Here is a 16499-nt window from a genome sequence, read left to right as displayed (position 1 = left end):
CAGACAGATTTGATACACGAAAGCCGCCGAGAAATGAGAAAATAACACCATTTTCTTTTGCACCACGACAATATCATACAACAATGGATGACAGACTCGTCGCAAGGCCAGCTGGGAAACCTCATGACCTCTGCTCTTTAGTATGATCGTGAATTATTTCACTGGAAAAAGAACAAAGAGCGCATTAGTCACCAGTTGAGACTACCACGTGACCTTTGTACTTGACTTACCTGTATAAACTCTGCTTAGGGAAAGGAAACAAAAATACTATCCGCAGGGTCTGGACACCGCTTTATCACTTCGGAAACAAGACGCTTCTCCTTGTTTCTCATTTTGTCATGGAGAAAACGACTGAAATCTCACTTAATAACTGCGGTGACTACGGTGTAAGGCAGAACAATGGGCAAGTTTGGGACAAGACAATGCAAAAGAGTCCAGTGTAACTGAAACCCGTACAGTAAGAAGCAGATGTCATCAGGTGTGTTTTTCTCGGGCACCGACAACAGAGAAAGCGTGTCATCGGTTATATCTGTATTTTTGTTTGACTGTTTTTGCATTATTGATCATTATTGTTCGGCATCATATATTGTTTGACATCTAATGTCTGGAATTGGTCCTGTTTCAGATTTTGAGATCGTGTTTCCAGTCGTGTGGGACCAGGAGGAGCGCCTCCCCCTCCGCGCGCTGCACGAGAAATGGCGACACAAGCGCAGCGTGCGCTCCCCAGCTGCCCCCTCGCCATCCCTGGGCGTCAATGTCACGGCCTTCGGGCAGCTGTTCCAGCTGCAGCTGTCGCCCAACGAGGAGTTGCTGGCACCGGGCTTCCGCATCTACCATCGCTACTCGCACACTGTCGGCCACAGTGACGATGCTGACCAGGACGTGGCCGGACAGGTGGACTCCCAGGTAGCATCCCAGGAGGAGGTGGACAAAGAAATGTCCTGCCACTTGTCCGGCAGCGTCCGCTCTCATCAGGATTGGCCCGCAGCCATCTCCATCTGCGGGGGAATGGTGAGTTGCCTGGACCCAGCATGTCACCAGTTAACATGAGTTTTTTTTTTCTTTTGAACTGCCGGTAAATAAAGAGCGATTTTCTATCTTTATCTGTTTACGATCATGGTAGACAGGTGGTTGCGTATGGTGGAATGGGTGTCGGGAATAAAAAGCTTAGGAAGGGTAAGAGTTTGGGTTCAATTCGCTAAAGTCGCTGTTGTCGTTGGTTCTGTCCAGAAAGGCATCATCCGCACTCCAGACGAGGACTACATCATCGAGCCGTTGGTTGATCACGTGATTCCAGATTTGAACGGTCAACCGCCGGACGCTGCTGATGAGTCCCACCATCTACCTCACAAACTGTACAAACGCTCAGCAATGGCTCAGCAGCCAAGCACGTACTGCGGGGTCAAGGACAAAGGTAGGTTGTACTAGGAGCAGTTAATTAAGCGATCTCAGCACGCGGCGACCCTCACCCACCACACCACTACCACCACACCTGACGGAACTGCTTCATCGCATAGCGTGTGCCTTCGGAAGGTCTGCGCATGCGCACCCGCAATAACGCTCTGCACACATAAAACATGCACCGAGACGGCACATCACCAGCGTTGACAGGTGTGGAGCGAACTTCCAGTCATCTAACGATGTTAGGGGTGATAAGCTTTGCCTGAGGAGGAAGTAACGCTTATTTATATTTTCGAAGGCTTTTTTTTTTTTAAACCAACTCTCCCTCCCCCCTTTCCCCCCAACATCTTTGCATTCCGTGTATTTTCAAACTTTCAATAACACTTGATAAGATATCCAACAGGTTTTTTTCTCTCATCACTATCGCCAGTAATTGTTTTCTCTTTAACTTGTCAGGAAGAAGCAGACAACGCGGTTGGCCTCGCAAAACGGCAATAAGTGGGGGTAATCGGGTAGGGAGGGAATGGAGGAGAAGGAAGGTTGGTGGGCTTATGGTTAAAGCAGTCGTTCTTAATATGAAAACAACTATGTGTTTAACTTGACCACAGGGAAGTCGATTATTTACATAATCTGCCCACACACTGAGTTGTCAAGTTCTTTTGGTGGCAAATTCAATATAGGTCTTAATACCCGTCCTTATTTATGTATTTTATTTATAAAGTGCTTTTTAAAAAAAAAATAAACTCAAGCTCCAGAAATCTCAGCTTTGCACACTAAGTTACTTGTTAGACATAATTCCTTGCTGTGGCCACCCTTTTAGCGGAGTGCAGCAACGGCGTAGGAACGAAAAAAACAAAAAAACAAAATACAGGTAGAGTGCACCTGACCTCTGTGGACCGTTTTCGTTTGCCTAAGATGCAGGTAAAAAAAGAAATGGATGTTGTCTTAAAGACCAGACCGACATGTGGCAGGCATTTTAATCTGATGCAACCATGGAATGACTGATGTAGAAGGAATGCCAGAGGAAGTGTGCACATCTTTCTGCTCTGAAATCCGTTTCCAAACGATGCAAAGGGATTGCTACCCCGTTCCTCTACATCGGGGGCTCCTCTCGGGGCTAGCAGAACGCCGAGGAAGTAGCCAGCCATTGATTGTAAGATACTGTCTGCTCAGAAGCTTCCCGCAAGCTTCGATGTGCGGAAATTGTGCAGTTACGGTTGTCTAATAAAATAAAGCCACGGAGATCTTAGATTTTGCTCTTTTCGCTGTGTTAAGCCACCCAGACGATCTTTTTCAGGGTACATCGTTAATAAAATAATCTGGCTTTGAAGATGTAAATAAGTTAATGTGACTAATATCATGGCATATCCTCCATTCATTATCCAGCCTACCCTCCCTCCCATGGTGGTCCCGTCTTTTGTCTGCTACACAACTGCCCCACCCACCGGTCTTCTCGATGATGTTGCTATTTTGCTCCTCGTCATCGCGCCGGCATCACATCTGACCTCGGTATTTCCGCCGAGAAGGTTTGCCTCTCAACAAGCCAGACTGACATTTTGTGCTTCCTGAGTCGGGAAGGGCAGGCGGTCGTCGGCGTTTCTGGTGTGCTTTGTCTGCCTCTCGAGTCGGTGAGCAACGTCGACATGTTTGTTGACAGTGGTCGTCTGCTTGCCTCAACAGTTGCGTGGACTGATGGATCAGTAGCTGCCGGAGATCAGTAGCTGCTGGGGAGAGAGAGAGAGACGGAGGGAAAAATATCTTCTGTAATATCGATAAACGAGTCATTCATGTGTATCACGTTGCTGTTAGGATTTAACATCGTGTGCTTGGCATCTTTGTTGTAAACAATATATATATATATCATGTATTTGATATCTATTGTTATGATCTCTTGACACCATAATGCATGGCGTCTTGTTATGATCTCTTTTATCATCTTGTATCATCGTGTTTGACATTTGTTTGACATGACTGTCATAAACTCATTGCATCGCGTGTTTGTCGTCGTCATCATCATCATGATCTTCATGTCATTTACTTGAGATCATTGTTATGATTTGATTACATTCTGTGTTTGACATCTTTGTGGCGATCTCATTGCATCTTATGTTTGACGTTCTTGTTCTGATCTTTGTTACATCACGTGACATCACTATTCTGCTCTCTTTACACGTCAAGTACTTGTTACATCTCGTGACATCATATTTGTGATCTCTTTACACATCACGTATTTATTACATCTCGTGACATCATTATTGTGATCTCTTTACTCGTCACGTACTTGTTACATCACTTGAATTATTGGGATCTACACGTCACGTATTTGACATCATTCTCACGATCTTACAAACATAAAGATAGTTGGTGAGTTTATTTTTGGAAAGTAAAATTTCATCTTTGAGGGTATTTCACGCTATATGAAGAGGGACGGGGGAGAGAAGTGATAACCACACCCACTCAGCCCTGCGTCGCATCGAAAGAAAGTGCAACCCCCAACCCCAACCCCAACCCCCCTTGAAGAAACAGACCCTCGGTGTGTGGAGGTGACAAGCAAGCTTTACATCACTTCACTAGTCACTCGTCCAAAGTGTAGACGAATACACTTTTACTTTTAATGGCCGCCTCTTTTTCTCGTAGCATTTCAGACTGCTTCAGGAGATCCATCACGAAGGCTTCGCCATCATCTCACCGTCTGACTTTGCCGGGGATGAGGGTAAGCACGAGCGGCTCAAATAATAACAACAGCAGTTTAGATGTTTCTTCACGCGATGACCACGATGCCCTTTCGTCCTCGCGGCCTTTCTGCAGAGGGGTCAAGAATGCTGCGAGATCCCTGCGCGAACCCAAGACCCAGCACCTCAGTATCTGAGTAAACAGGCGCGAGTGTTTGCTCTTGTTTTTTTTCTCTCTTTCTTTCTCGTCTTCCCATCTCGCTGTTGGTGATGGCGAGCCCGACGCACATGGCTATAACGATGTTATTTTGTATAAATTTTGCGCAGGAATGAAAGTTCGCAGAAACAGGCGCAGTGTGTGAAAGTCCTGACACATGTCAAAGAGTCACGGCGGCCTGGAGTTTCGGCGCTGATAGGGCAGACATCTTTGGCTAATCAGTCACGCGGCCCTAATCTATAAATAGCGCTGAGTCAGGGCCACTGGCCTGCCCTCACCCCTCAACCACTCCCTTCCCCGCAAGTCCAACACTTCATCACTTTGTCCGGGGCTAAATTCAGCCCTAGAAGGAGGTCCTGGGTGGGTGGTTTGGGGTCGGGTATCACATTTTCCCTCACCCGCTCTCCTCCGTTCTGTCTTTCTCGCAAGCCTCTTGCAGACGTCTTACTGCGCACCCCTCCTCCCTAATGGTCTCCCTTGTCAAAATGGTGAAAAGGATGGCGAAAGTTGGGTATGGTCGTGTTTTTCCTCGTGTCATCCATCAGTTTTTGCGCTGTCCACGTGGTTGATGGTGACCCCCTGATAGCGAGAAGTCGTCAAGAATTTCCTGACGCACCGCCAATGGCAGCGGCTATGGTGGAATTCGCCTCCCGCGTCTGCCGATCTTTTCTGGCGGCCTGTCAGAAAGCGAGAATGAACTATTTATGAAGCTGATGTTTTGTTATTGTATAGCTCGTTCCCACAGGTCTCCCTTTTTTTAAAAACCATGGACCTGTCGCCCGCCCGTCCGACGTTAAACCCTTCTTGCTGTCTTCATCTTGGTTCAGCGGATTTCAGCCGTTCCACTTGGCTGATCAAAAGGCCGCCGTAGACTTTACGCTTGTGTTTTACGCGTTGGGTGACTGAGACTAGAAAGGGAGGGATGTGTGAGTGGGGGGAAGAAGGGGAAGAGGTGGCAAGAGCAGCTTGAAAAAACCTCACAAACTCATTATGATGATCACGAACCTATAATACTGGACTGCTGACAGACGATTTTTTTCCCCCAGTTAACTACTAAAACGAGGCAGGAGTGTACAAAGCTTCCGGTTTATTCACATTTCAGATTAACTTATAAAACGAGGCATGATATTACAAAACTTCCGGTTTAGTCGCATTCTTTGTTTAAGCTCGCCAAGACTAACAACGGAGAACTTCGCAAGAGACTAAGCGTTGGTCTCGGCAGACAGACAGCAGTCCACCTTTACACATCCAATAGATGTAGTTTGAGCAGATTTAGAATACCATCTGAATAAATCTCAAAGGCAACTTTAAAAAGACGCTAGGCTGGTCTTTACATCTTCGGGATGGACAGCGGCGAGCAAGCAGCTGTGAAGATCCGTACCCGGGGTGCTCTGTGTTGCCTTGTTTGCCGCTCTTAGCAGTCAGCTAAGCTGCTCGTTAGCCAAGCAGCTAGCAGGGTACTGCACCAAGGTTCCCCTTGAGGGCACTTTGCTCACTACTTCTGATACAGCTACTGCCCTTCGCGAACTTTTGGTTGTTTGGTAGGTTAGTCACTTTTTTTTTCTCTAGCTTTTTTTCAGGCTTACAAGCATCGATCAACAACGACTACAGCAACAACATGTGTCGTGAGATACATTAGCGTTATCGAAACGGTTCACGACAGGAAATGACCTTTTGAATTTTCTCTCGTCATAATCTGTGCAGCATGAAATGAAAATTTAAGATGGTAGGGAGAGGACACTGGTCTAAATGCGTGCTGATTTCTTTTTTAAGGAACTTGTTATCAAAAGATGCATAGTTGAAGTCTCTGAGAGGATTTTTCCCAGAGCGTGTTTTGGCTTGTATCTCTGTCCAGACCGGAATAAAAATGCACCGAGATCTTGTAGGCGCAGGCGTGGGTCAGACAAGAGACCGACATCGGAGACGGAGGAGTGGGGTTGAGGGGAAGGTTGGGGGTACAGAAGGTGGTGCTGGGGGGGAACCACAGCATCAGTCTTGAGACCAGAGTTATTATCTTTGCCTTTCTGCAGCATGGGCGAGAAAATTTATTTAGCACCGGAGTACGTCAATTTAGCGACGAAAGCTCGCACAGATAAAAAGAGGCATGTACCTAGTAGAACTCGCTAGGCCTACTGGGAAGCATAAGATGCTACATGTATGTGCGCGGAAATGGACTGGACAGTTCTGTGAGTGCGTGTGTCCGTAGCTTGTGTCCGCCGTGTCTGAATGTAGGAGTGTATGTGGCTGTCACCCGAACAAAGAATATTTGAAACACGGATCCATTGTCCGTCGACCTAAGAACATCTGTCGTCTCTTAATTCCATTCTTAACCTGGCAAATTCTCGAAGCATCAAACCTCCAAGGTTCCATTGTATTGGCAAAAGTGTTAGCTGAGGCGTTGACCAAAGTTTCAATGTCCTGAAACCGTTGGTGTCCTGTAGACTATCCCTTACAACTTTGTGCCAATTGTTCCACGACAGCAAGGCGAAGGATGACAAGGCAAGTTCTTGCTGGATGGAAGGATTTGTGCAGGGCACATCCGAGTTGTGGAGGAGTGGGCTGCGCTGTGGGGCATGCAGTTTCTCTTGCATATCTACCCGCGCCGTGAAGTGCCACGCACATAGCTGGAGAACAAAGTCTCGAGCTGATCTCCTCCATCTCTACATGTGTGACTGAGTAGTGTTTGTCCGCGGCTGTATCTGTTGCTTACATGTTATGGCGTCTAAGTCCGGGGTCACGAGCAGTTCTCCAGATAATGGCCGTGATGCCGGCAGACGGCGCCACCGTCTAGAGCGCTCGCGCGAACGCACACGCACACACACGTCACTGACTCTCACAAACACTTGCTTATAAACAGAGAGAATCGTTGGGAGCTTTTTTAAACCTGCAAAAGAAAACATGGGGATAGGTGGGTTGCTTTACCGGTCTAGTTCATCGTATTCTCAAGGCCGAGCTGTGGAGACCCAGAAGTACCCGGGCACCCGGTGATTTGGATAACAGTCAGTGGACTTCTTGATGTACATGGCTAGAAGCCATTTTTATTGCAGCCTTCCACGGGTCTCTACCTTCTTCCGCCATCCTACAAGCCTTACCAGACGTTTAAAACTTGTTAAAATTATTCTGCTTTGCATGGATGCCATTGTGTTTGACACCACCTCGGGTACAATTTGAGACCTATGTGATGAATGTCACCGATTTTATAAACTCGTAGCAGGAGCAACAAATTTCCTGCACCACTCATGTCTCGTAAAGTCGTACCGGTAGTTTCTGCTTTCCATCCTCTCTGTAACCAAACAAGTCCACGTGCACACACCCACGCACCCTCTCTCTCTCCACACTATTTTTCTCTCATACACACTTTCTCACACGCACACACAAACGAACAAACATTCCCTTTTCCTTTCTCTCACACATTCATTAGTCATGAATCACAGACCGCATTGTGTGGTCAATCAACTGATGTATGTGACGAAACTGCGGGGAGAAAGAATGGACTAGACTCACTAGAGGGAAGAGGAGGATACCTCTGCTGGCTCGCTTCACACCCGACTTGCACGCTTTCACGCCCACCTACCCGATTTCACACGTCCGCACGTTCTCAAACAGGTAACTCCTTTCACTCGCGTGTGCAAACAGCCACTGACAGCACAGCTAAGAAAACAATCCAAATGAATACTACTAACTAAAGAGGTCGAACACAAAATCAAAGTAATATACATATATTTCAGTGGCAGATACTTTCAATAAGTGTCATATATTTACACACACACGCGCTCAACATAGGATTGTAGACAAAAGTTAGCAGTACTCAGAAATCACACTTGCACGTTCCTGTGAGGTGACCAGTTCAGCCCCTCGCAGAGGAACATGGCAGTACCACTCGGGTACCTACCCTTCATGAATTGTAGGACAACGAGCGAGTCGATCGTAGCTCACCGCTGTCACCGTTGACGGACTCCTCTGGCCTCAGTCGTCGCCTGCCGCTGCCTCACATCAAGTGCTCTATGAACGACATCGGCGATGATCCGATGCCTCACATCAATTGCTCTATGAACGACATCGGCGATGATCCGATGCCTCACATCAATTGCTCCATGAACGACATCGGAGATGATCCGATGGGCATCTCCAGCAGACGACAAAAATTTGGGCCGGTGGCACGATGGAATTCACCAGCCACTGCCTCGATCGCAAGGAACGACAGTGGGTGCACTTTACTTCTTCACTCGTCGTCCTAGGAGAAACAACAACTCACTTTTGCAATACACTTTTTCTTTCTTTAAACAAACCAGACGGCAAGTGCCAGCAGTTTATCTAAAAGAACGGGTCTCCCTCCTTCAGACCTTATGCCTATTGCTGTTGAACATTCAGAGGCCGTTGTCTTCTGCTGGAGTTCCATAAAAGAGCCTATCACTGTTCCAGATTATAAAGCTAACTGTCCAGTTGATCACGTGATCCTCCTTCCAAACTAAAACAGTCGTAAACTATCCACGCACGTCAACAACCATAAAAACGAATACACACCAATAATTAACATACTTGACTCGGTCACTTTGTTCTGGCTTTGAACCAGGATGCTTCATGACCATTTCGACTTTCTGTTTTGACCCGTACAACGCTGTGAACGAACGAGAGTTTCGTCGGTTAGATGAAAATCAACTCTTGCTTCTGTTCACATGCGGAGAGTTTAAAAGTCTGGCCGCCAGATGTGGTAAAAGGTGTCGAAATTTGGGTTAAGGGAGATGTGTAAACTGTTGAACGTAACGGTGGTGACAGACTGAGTGTTTTGAGTCTGAGACACACAAAGCCTTTAGTCTGGTGCTGACATCTTGCCTGTGAACTTGAGGTTTGGTGATGGATGTATCGCCTGGGTGGTGAGAACGATAATAAAGTGTTTTCCCCTTTGTCACACCATAGGTCAGTGTCTTCCTTAGGTACCTGTATATATGAGTTTGTGTGGTTATGTTATCAATTCAGATGGCGACGTATATTTTGTTTATTTTATTTCTATGTATGTCATGCGCACCCTTTTTTCTCTGTATGTACACGTGTACATAACGCGTGCATATATGTCCTGCAGGCTCAACGCGACGCCAGAAGAGATTTTCTGAAAGCCACACAGTCCCATCACACATATCGTCGCACCTATCATCATCATCTCAGCCTTCACCATCAGCAGAAGCCCCACAGCCTCCCAGACGCAAAAACGTGGACGATCTCAAGCAGCCCAAACACCACGTGCACTACATCGACACCAAGGACCACATCTACCGAGACGCTCTGGCCGCGGAGCAGCTGACCAGCCTGCAAGACATCCTGCTGACGACCACCGGTGACGTCATAGAAGGTGGGGCTGCGAGCCCGGCTGGTCAAGTAGAGGGACGAAAGGCAGGGATGCAACGGGCGCGACGACGGCGCTCGCTCAGCAAGTGGAAGTATCTGCAGCGGGCCTCAGAGAAAACCATGGAGATGCTGGTGGTGGTGGACAAGACGATGCTGCAGCGCCATGGCAACAAGAACGTCACCACTTACACCCTGACCCTCTTTAACATGGTGTGTTGTGACGTCTGCGCACGTCAGCTTTATCTCCTCTCTTTCCCTCCTTCCGTTTCGTCTATTTCTCTCTTTAGACTTTTCCTGTCTTTGTTTTTTTTTTTCCTCCTCTTTTCTCACCCACCTTTTCTGTCGTTAATCTTCTTAGTAAATTTTTATATAGCTTGCATAGTTGTACTAGCAATAGAATTTGATATTTCACTTTCTCCTTAAAATGGGCTGCGGATATTCTGAACACATGAAAGTCTCTTTACCTCTGTGTGTATGATTGCGCATGCGTGTGCTTACTCACGCGAGACAACGAGAGAACTTAAACGTTTGCCGCCATGATGTTTAAAAGTGACTTGTGTATGTTCCTTTAGTGTAGTAGCTCCAGCTTGCTGCACGTTCATTTTACCCATTTCCTTACGATGAGAAGTACTTTGCACAGGTATCCAAGCTCTTCCAGGACTCCAGTCTGGGCAGCACGATCCACATTGTCCTGGTCGGTCTCATTCTGCTGGAGGGAGACGAGGTAGGGATGCTGATTCTCTCTTATGCACGCACGCACGCACGCACGCAATGTAGTTCGCTAAACGTTGTTTGTGATCCTTTTTCAGCTAACAGCCTCACAGATCACACTGTCACACCATCCTTCATCCAATTATTGGTCGAACCATAAATCTGTATCCTGTACACGTCCGTGGTAGAACACTACACGCGATCTAAAGCTAAAATCTGACGGTAATCTCTAAAACACTTTCTGAGATCTGAAAGATTGTTGATCTTATTATCAGTTAATGAGAAATAAACCTTTAGAATTAGATTTTAAAGAATCCATACTGAGAACGAAACACTAATCTCGAATAATAAATATAAAATAGAAACATGACTAGTGACCTGTTGAAAAAGTTAGATGTTTCAGATCAATGCAAAACGCATTGTCATAAAAAAAATGCCCAACATACATCACTCAATGTATCGAAGATTTGCTTTCAAATAAATCTGTCAAACATCGGTCCATCTATAGGTTGCTCATAAAAAGAACAACAAAACAGTAAAACGCACGATCAGTGTCTTTAAACAGCAACATCTTTATTCGGCGAAATTCTCAGAAAAGTTCTTATCTTCGGATAAAGCTGTCTTAAGAAACAATCAAGTGGCCTTTTCATAGACAACAATAAATCCATTCCTTCAATTTTAAGGGGGGAAAAATGTCTGAGGAGAGAAGCTGTTAAAAATAGCGGTAGCTTGTATACATTTGGGTTGTAGCCAGCACTACTCACAGAGACTTAATTGTAGGATGTCGTGCCTCACGTTCTCATGCACTTATTTTGCGGTCACTGTAGTCGTAAAGTTATGACAGTAATGACGTTTGATTGTTTACTTGTGTATTTGTGATTGTTATTTTATTTATTTATTTATTTATTGTTGTTGTTGTTACTGCTAAAGGCTCGGCGAGGCTATTGTGACTGGCACACTCTTTGATTTCTAACTCACTGCTAACAATACCATACAGTTTCATTATCTTACTGGAGAAGCTGATTCGCAGTTGACTCTCGTATAAAATGTGATAATAAATGATTCAAAAAACAACAATAACAAAATAACATAATGCATTGCAGATTCATACTGAACTTCATGTTTTAAGTCCAACACTGAACATTAAGGGAATGAACAAAACACTCACACCCAAATCGGAAAAATCTGTACTGAACCACAAACGCTCACACACACACTACCCACAAATAACATACACCACGAACAACATATACCACCAGGTGCAGACAGAAAAACAGAGCGGACTAGACGGTTAGAAGAGTTTGCGCCTGGGTATCAGCCCTCAAGGCCTGTAGCCGGCAGAACGATCATGCCTAATCTTTACACTTTCTTGTTTCCCAGCCCGGCCTGTCCATAGGACACCACGCGGATAAGACGCTGAATAGCTTCTGTTCCTGGCAGTCGGTGCTGCTCGGAGCCAACGGCCGCCAACATGACCATGCCGTGCTGCTGTCCGCCACCGACTTCTGCTCCTACAAAAACTCCCCCTGTGACACTCTGGGTACGTTGCCGCCATCGTCTGTTGATCTCCGGACAATAAGATTTTATTTTGTTTATTCTAAGTTTATTTGTTAGTTATCCTCCTTTTTTTGTTTTGTTTTTTTTTTATTCATGACGTTAACGACGACAAAGCTACACACACACAAGCACGGCGCGCGATACTGAAAGGCTCATTCTGGATAAACATTCTTATTCGTGTACTCTTTGATTCTGCTTTGGGAAGACGTTTGTGATTGGTGATGAGGAACTGTAGCTTCGCTCTGAAGATGGAGAGCTTGCAGAGAGGTTTGGCAATGTTAAAGTAAAGACAGCAGCAATACCATTGGTTCAGCGCCACCTCCGTGGTCGGGGTGTTGTCCGTGTTGACGTCATTGCGCATAAATCTCGAAGCACGTGAGGTGCGGGGCGATTGTTCGAATTTCCGGTGCCCGTCGAGATGGCGCTGTTGTCAAGGCACAAGTCACTCGTTGCCTTGAGGTGGCGCAGTCGTGCTGCTTGCGCAGTGGCGTTTCCGCTTCTTGGCAGTTGCATTTCGCGACAACCGTAGACTTTTTTGGTGGGTGCGTGTGCCATTTGCACGCTCCGCTGATCCTCCAGACGGTCGCGACCGTGTCTTCAATGGCACTGGCTGCGGTTACGGCGGTGCGTTTGTAACTCTCGAAGTGGAGAGTTCCTCGCATGCGCCATGTTTGACCCCCTCCTCTCTTCGCAACTTGAATCCGCTACCTGAGAATCGTACAGTTCAGTACTCTCCATGTTTTTGATAAAAGAGTGATACATGTTGCTATTTAAAGCCAGGCGTCTTCTCTGTCAGGAGGGGGTCATATCCCTTCTAAAAATACTTTTACTCAAAACACGGGAGATGAGCAGGCGCTAGTGATCATGGCGTCTCCACCATCTTCCGTGTATCATGTCTTTAGTTATAGCGTGTTTAGTGCATTATATCTGTAGTTCTAAGCCCGTTTAGTAATATCATGTCTTTTAATTATAGCTTGTTTAGTGTATCATGTTTATAGCTAGAGCTGTCCAACATTTTCAGTTGTCATGTCTTCAGTGTATCGTGTCCATAGTTCTAACATTGTGCATGTGATCTTTTTGCAACTTTCCTGTATCTTGTCCAAAGTGTGTCATGTTTAGTGTCTACGTGACATGCATACACAACTAGTTACTTGTAGATGTAGAAAGCGACATTTGAGGGTCAGCTCAGCTGTGCTCCAGCTTGTTCTTCTGCTAACAGTTCCTCAGCGGTGGTGTTGATATGATTCTGGATTACTTTCTGTATGAGTCATTGCTATTGTCCTGCTGTTTCTCGTCCATATATTGTTATAATCACGTAACATAGATAAGGCTATACTATTTTTTTTAAATCATATGAACGTGAATTATACTGCAGAGCATCGTCTCCACAAATAAACGGTCTACGTAGTCAATAATAGTTCGAAAAACCATTCTTGCTATTTCACGACTGTATGATGGTCATTGGACGGAGATGGAAACAGGATGATCTCGTTCGTCAAAGAATTAACAGATATTTTGTTTCTTTTAATGGCAGTGGATCCATATTTTCGATTTCAACAGTTGACTGTTGTTTAAAGATGGCGAGTATACTTTTTAAAAAAATTCTATTCCGGTCTTTTAAGTGATACTTTATGTCTGTTTTTGTTACGTTTTTATGCTATAAATATACATACATTTGTAGTTTCCACAACGCTGAGCAGCCGTTTGTAGTTTAGAAGATAACTAATAATAGGATCACCTTCACGCCTTGTGGAGGGCTTGGCTCTCCTCCACACAGCGCGCGGAGGTTCATTCCGCTTTCTGTCAACGAAACCAAACACTTCACTGTGGTGTTTGTAAATTTCTGGAAATCATTCGCTGGCTACTTCTACAGGGGCTCACCGGCAGAAGTACGGCAGAGGGTGGATGGATGCGAGGGTAGGTTTTTTAGGTGTGTCCGCAGGGACTGTGGGAGCTGCAAGATAGAAAGGCCTGGATGCTGATGCTTGGCACTGCTCACGGGCGCTGCGCATAAATTGTCGATAAACCCTCGACTCCGGGGCCGATATAAAAGCTTATAGACACCGTCATGGTTTATCCAGCTGTAAATGGAGGAGGGTGCGATCGCATCTCGCCGCCAAAGAAACAAAAAAAAAAAAAACTACCCACCCACCCAGCCCCATATCGGCTGACGTAACCATGTTAACGCCACGGCGTCCGATCGCCGCAGGTACAGCTGTGCGCGCGCACGCACCTCGTATACTTTGTGTGTAAAACATAAAAAAAAACCCAAGTTTTTCTCCTTAGAGCATCAGGTGGCGGTGGTGTGTGTGTTTGCGTGCGCTTGCATACTGCAGGTTTTTTGTTCTCACGTTTCAAAGTGTGGATCTATACCCCAAGTTCGGATCAGTGCGACAGAGCTGTCAAGTGAACGCCAGGTAGTTTGAACCTGACGTCAGCAGCTTCGCTGACTAGGTGCGCTCCTTCCCGTCAGCACCCTGGAAGGATGGCAGGAGAAATGCGTACTCGTGCACTGTTGGTTATACACATGCGCGGACACGCACACACAGTAGACAAACCATTCTCTCAATATCATCTCGAAACGTTTTAGAAACTTAATCTTTTTAAGACTTCCTTCCCTCTTTGTCCATTTCCATTGTCTTCTCTTCAGTGTAGACCCCTTTCCCTCCACACCCGTACTTGTTTTTGCATAAAAAAAACATGTGCTCTGAAGCATTTTATGTTCTTAGTCCGTGCACATCCCAGTGAGAAACCAGCTGAATGGGATTTTGCTTCATCTGTGGTCTTTGCAGGATTTGCACCTATTGGAGGAATGTGCAATCAGATCCGTAGCTGCACCATCAACGAAGACACGGGCCTGAACACAGCTCTCACCATCGCACACGAAGTGGGACACAAGTATGTCATTGTCTGCTGTTGTACCTATCGTCAAGGACCTGTCTTTGTAACACTGTACTTCCTGTCCTGACCGACAAACCACGAAGTAGATTGAGGGGAGGGGTGGGTAGGGTTGCTGGGGAAGGGGGGTTGAACGTGACACAGGAAAAGAGAGACGTGAGATAGTTCACGCACACAAAGGGAACAGTTTTCGTGTCGGTCTCCATCTTCCCTCCTAGTCATCTTGCCCACAGGGACCTGCATAGCCCGAAACTCGAATATCGGAAATCACCTGTCAGTACGTCAGTTCCCACGAGAGTCTTTTCCTGACTTTGAACTTGTTCTTCGTGCGTTGAATGAGGCATTAAAGTTATAATGTATAAAAAAAAAATTAAAAAGAAATAACATAAATCACTGCAGAGACAGATGGATGTTTAAAATGGGTGAACTGAATGTTTACTTCCGCTGTTTGTTTTTTTAAAGTTATGACTAGCGTATGGCCGTTACTAATGACGTGTTTCTATGACGTCAAACAACATTCTGTTACAGAGTAGAAACAACCTTCAGAAATGTAGTGCATGCCGTTAATATTACATCGTATTATTGTTGTTTGTTTTGTATTATTTTTCAAGTACCGCCAAAGCCATGAGACCTGAATTCACTGGCTTTTAATTTACCTGTCAAAGTGTTTACACACCAAATGTAGATGACAGTCTGTTGACACTGATATTATTCCTCCGTCAGCCAAATCTGTCCATGCTGCGTCATCGCCTTCTGTACCACGATCAGGTTTTTTTTTTTTTCAGTTTGCCGTTTAGGATTTGGGAAATTGAGGAATTTTGTCAATTATCCAGCGCGTGTGTAGTACATTATCGTCAGCGGTTAAGGCGGAAACAGGGATTAGACACGAACATCTTTGCCAGGCTCGAAGGAGAGTAGCGTAAAAGATGTGTGTTCCAGAATCAGGCATTGATTCCAGAATAACAGTTGGTGGAAAGAGCCTTTTAAGTGTGAAAATTAGCACTGTTGCAATACATATGTTAATAAATAGCCGCAAAATTTTAAATTACAGAAACGAATTATTGCAGAAACTAAAACATGTGCTGAGTGATGTTTTGTTTAGTACCTTTGAATTTTCCCGCGACCTGCTTGCCAAATCATTAAAAAATATATCAAGCAACAAATAGGCAATTAAAAAATGCTCGGCTTTGGTGAGTGGGAAGCAAATTTCATGCTGACAGTGAACGACGTTCACATGTTTGCCTCCTTGGTATTTTTTTTTGGTTTTTTTTGAGACGGCGGGTGCCCCCTTTGACCCCATGCACCCGGTTCCTACGCCACTGCATTTTCAAACCGCTCCTCTCCTCCCGTTCAGTGTTGTCGCCGTCAGCGCAGTCAAAGGTGGAAGAGCCAGACTGTTTGTTTATTAGTGTTTTACGCCGTGCCAGCAACAAAGGCTATATCATGGCGAGAGACACCGGCAGACCATGCCAGACTCTTTCACACACTAAGCAGGCTAAGGTACGCTTCACTTTCATCGTTTTGTTTCTGCTACCCACTAAATTTAGCACGGGGGCAACTGTAAAAGTGACTTTTTCAGACTCGGAATTTCCTTTGATTCAAATCGCTCATTATCCATGTGAATGAAACCGAAATGATGTAGCTTCCTAGAAGACAAAGTGAAAGAATCTTGTAAGCTAATCAACGCACGACTTCTTTTT

General features: G+C 45.5%; 1 protein-coding gene across 1 annotated transcript in view; it reads left to right on the top strand.

The window, feature by feature from the left end:
- The window catches only part of LOC112577407 (A disintegrin and metalloproteinase with thrombospondin motifs 18-like), a 67642-nt gene that overhangs the window by 28863 nt on the left and 22280 nt on the right, over window positions 1–16499 (top strand). Inside the window, exons 3-8 of the mRNA XM_025260471.1 lie at window positions 626–1011; window positions 1231–1414; window positions 9371–9843; window positions 10274–10357; window positions 11725–11884; window positions 14694–14799. Of these exons, the coding sequence (XP_025116256.1) occupies window positions 626–1011; window positions 1231–1414; window positions 9371–9843; window positions 10274–10357; window positions 11725–11884; window positions 14694–14799 (1393 nt within the window). The remainder of the gene's footprint in view (window positions 1–625; window positions 1012–1230; window positions 1415–9370; window positions 9844–10273; window positions 10358–11724; window positions 11885–14693; window positions 14800–16499) is intronic.

This window comes from Pomacea canaliculata, linkage group LG12, assembly GCF_003073045.1.
Source record: "Pomacea canaliculata isolate SZHN2017 linkage group LG12, ASM307304v1, whole genome shotgun sequence".
NCBI classification, from domain to species: Eukaryota; Metazoa; Mollusca; class Gastropoda; order Architaenioglossa; family Ampullariidae; genus Pomacea; species Pomacea canaliculata.
This window is presented reverse-complemented; position numbering and strand designations above follow the sequence as displayed.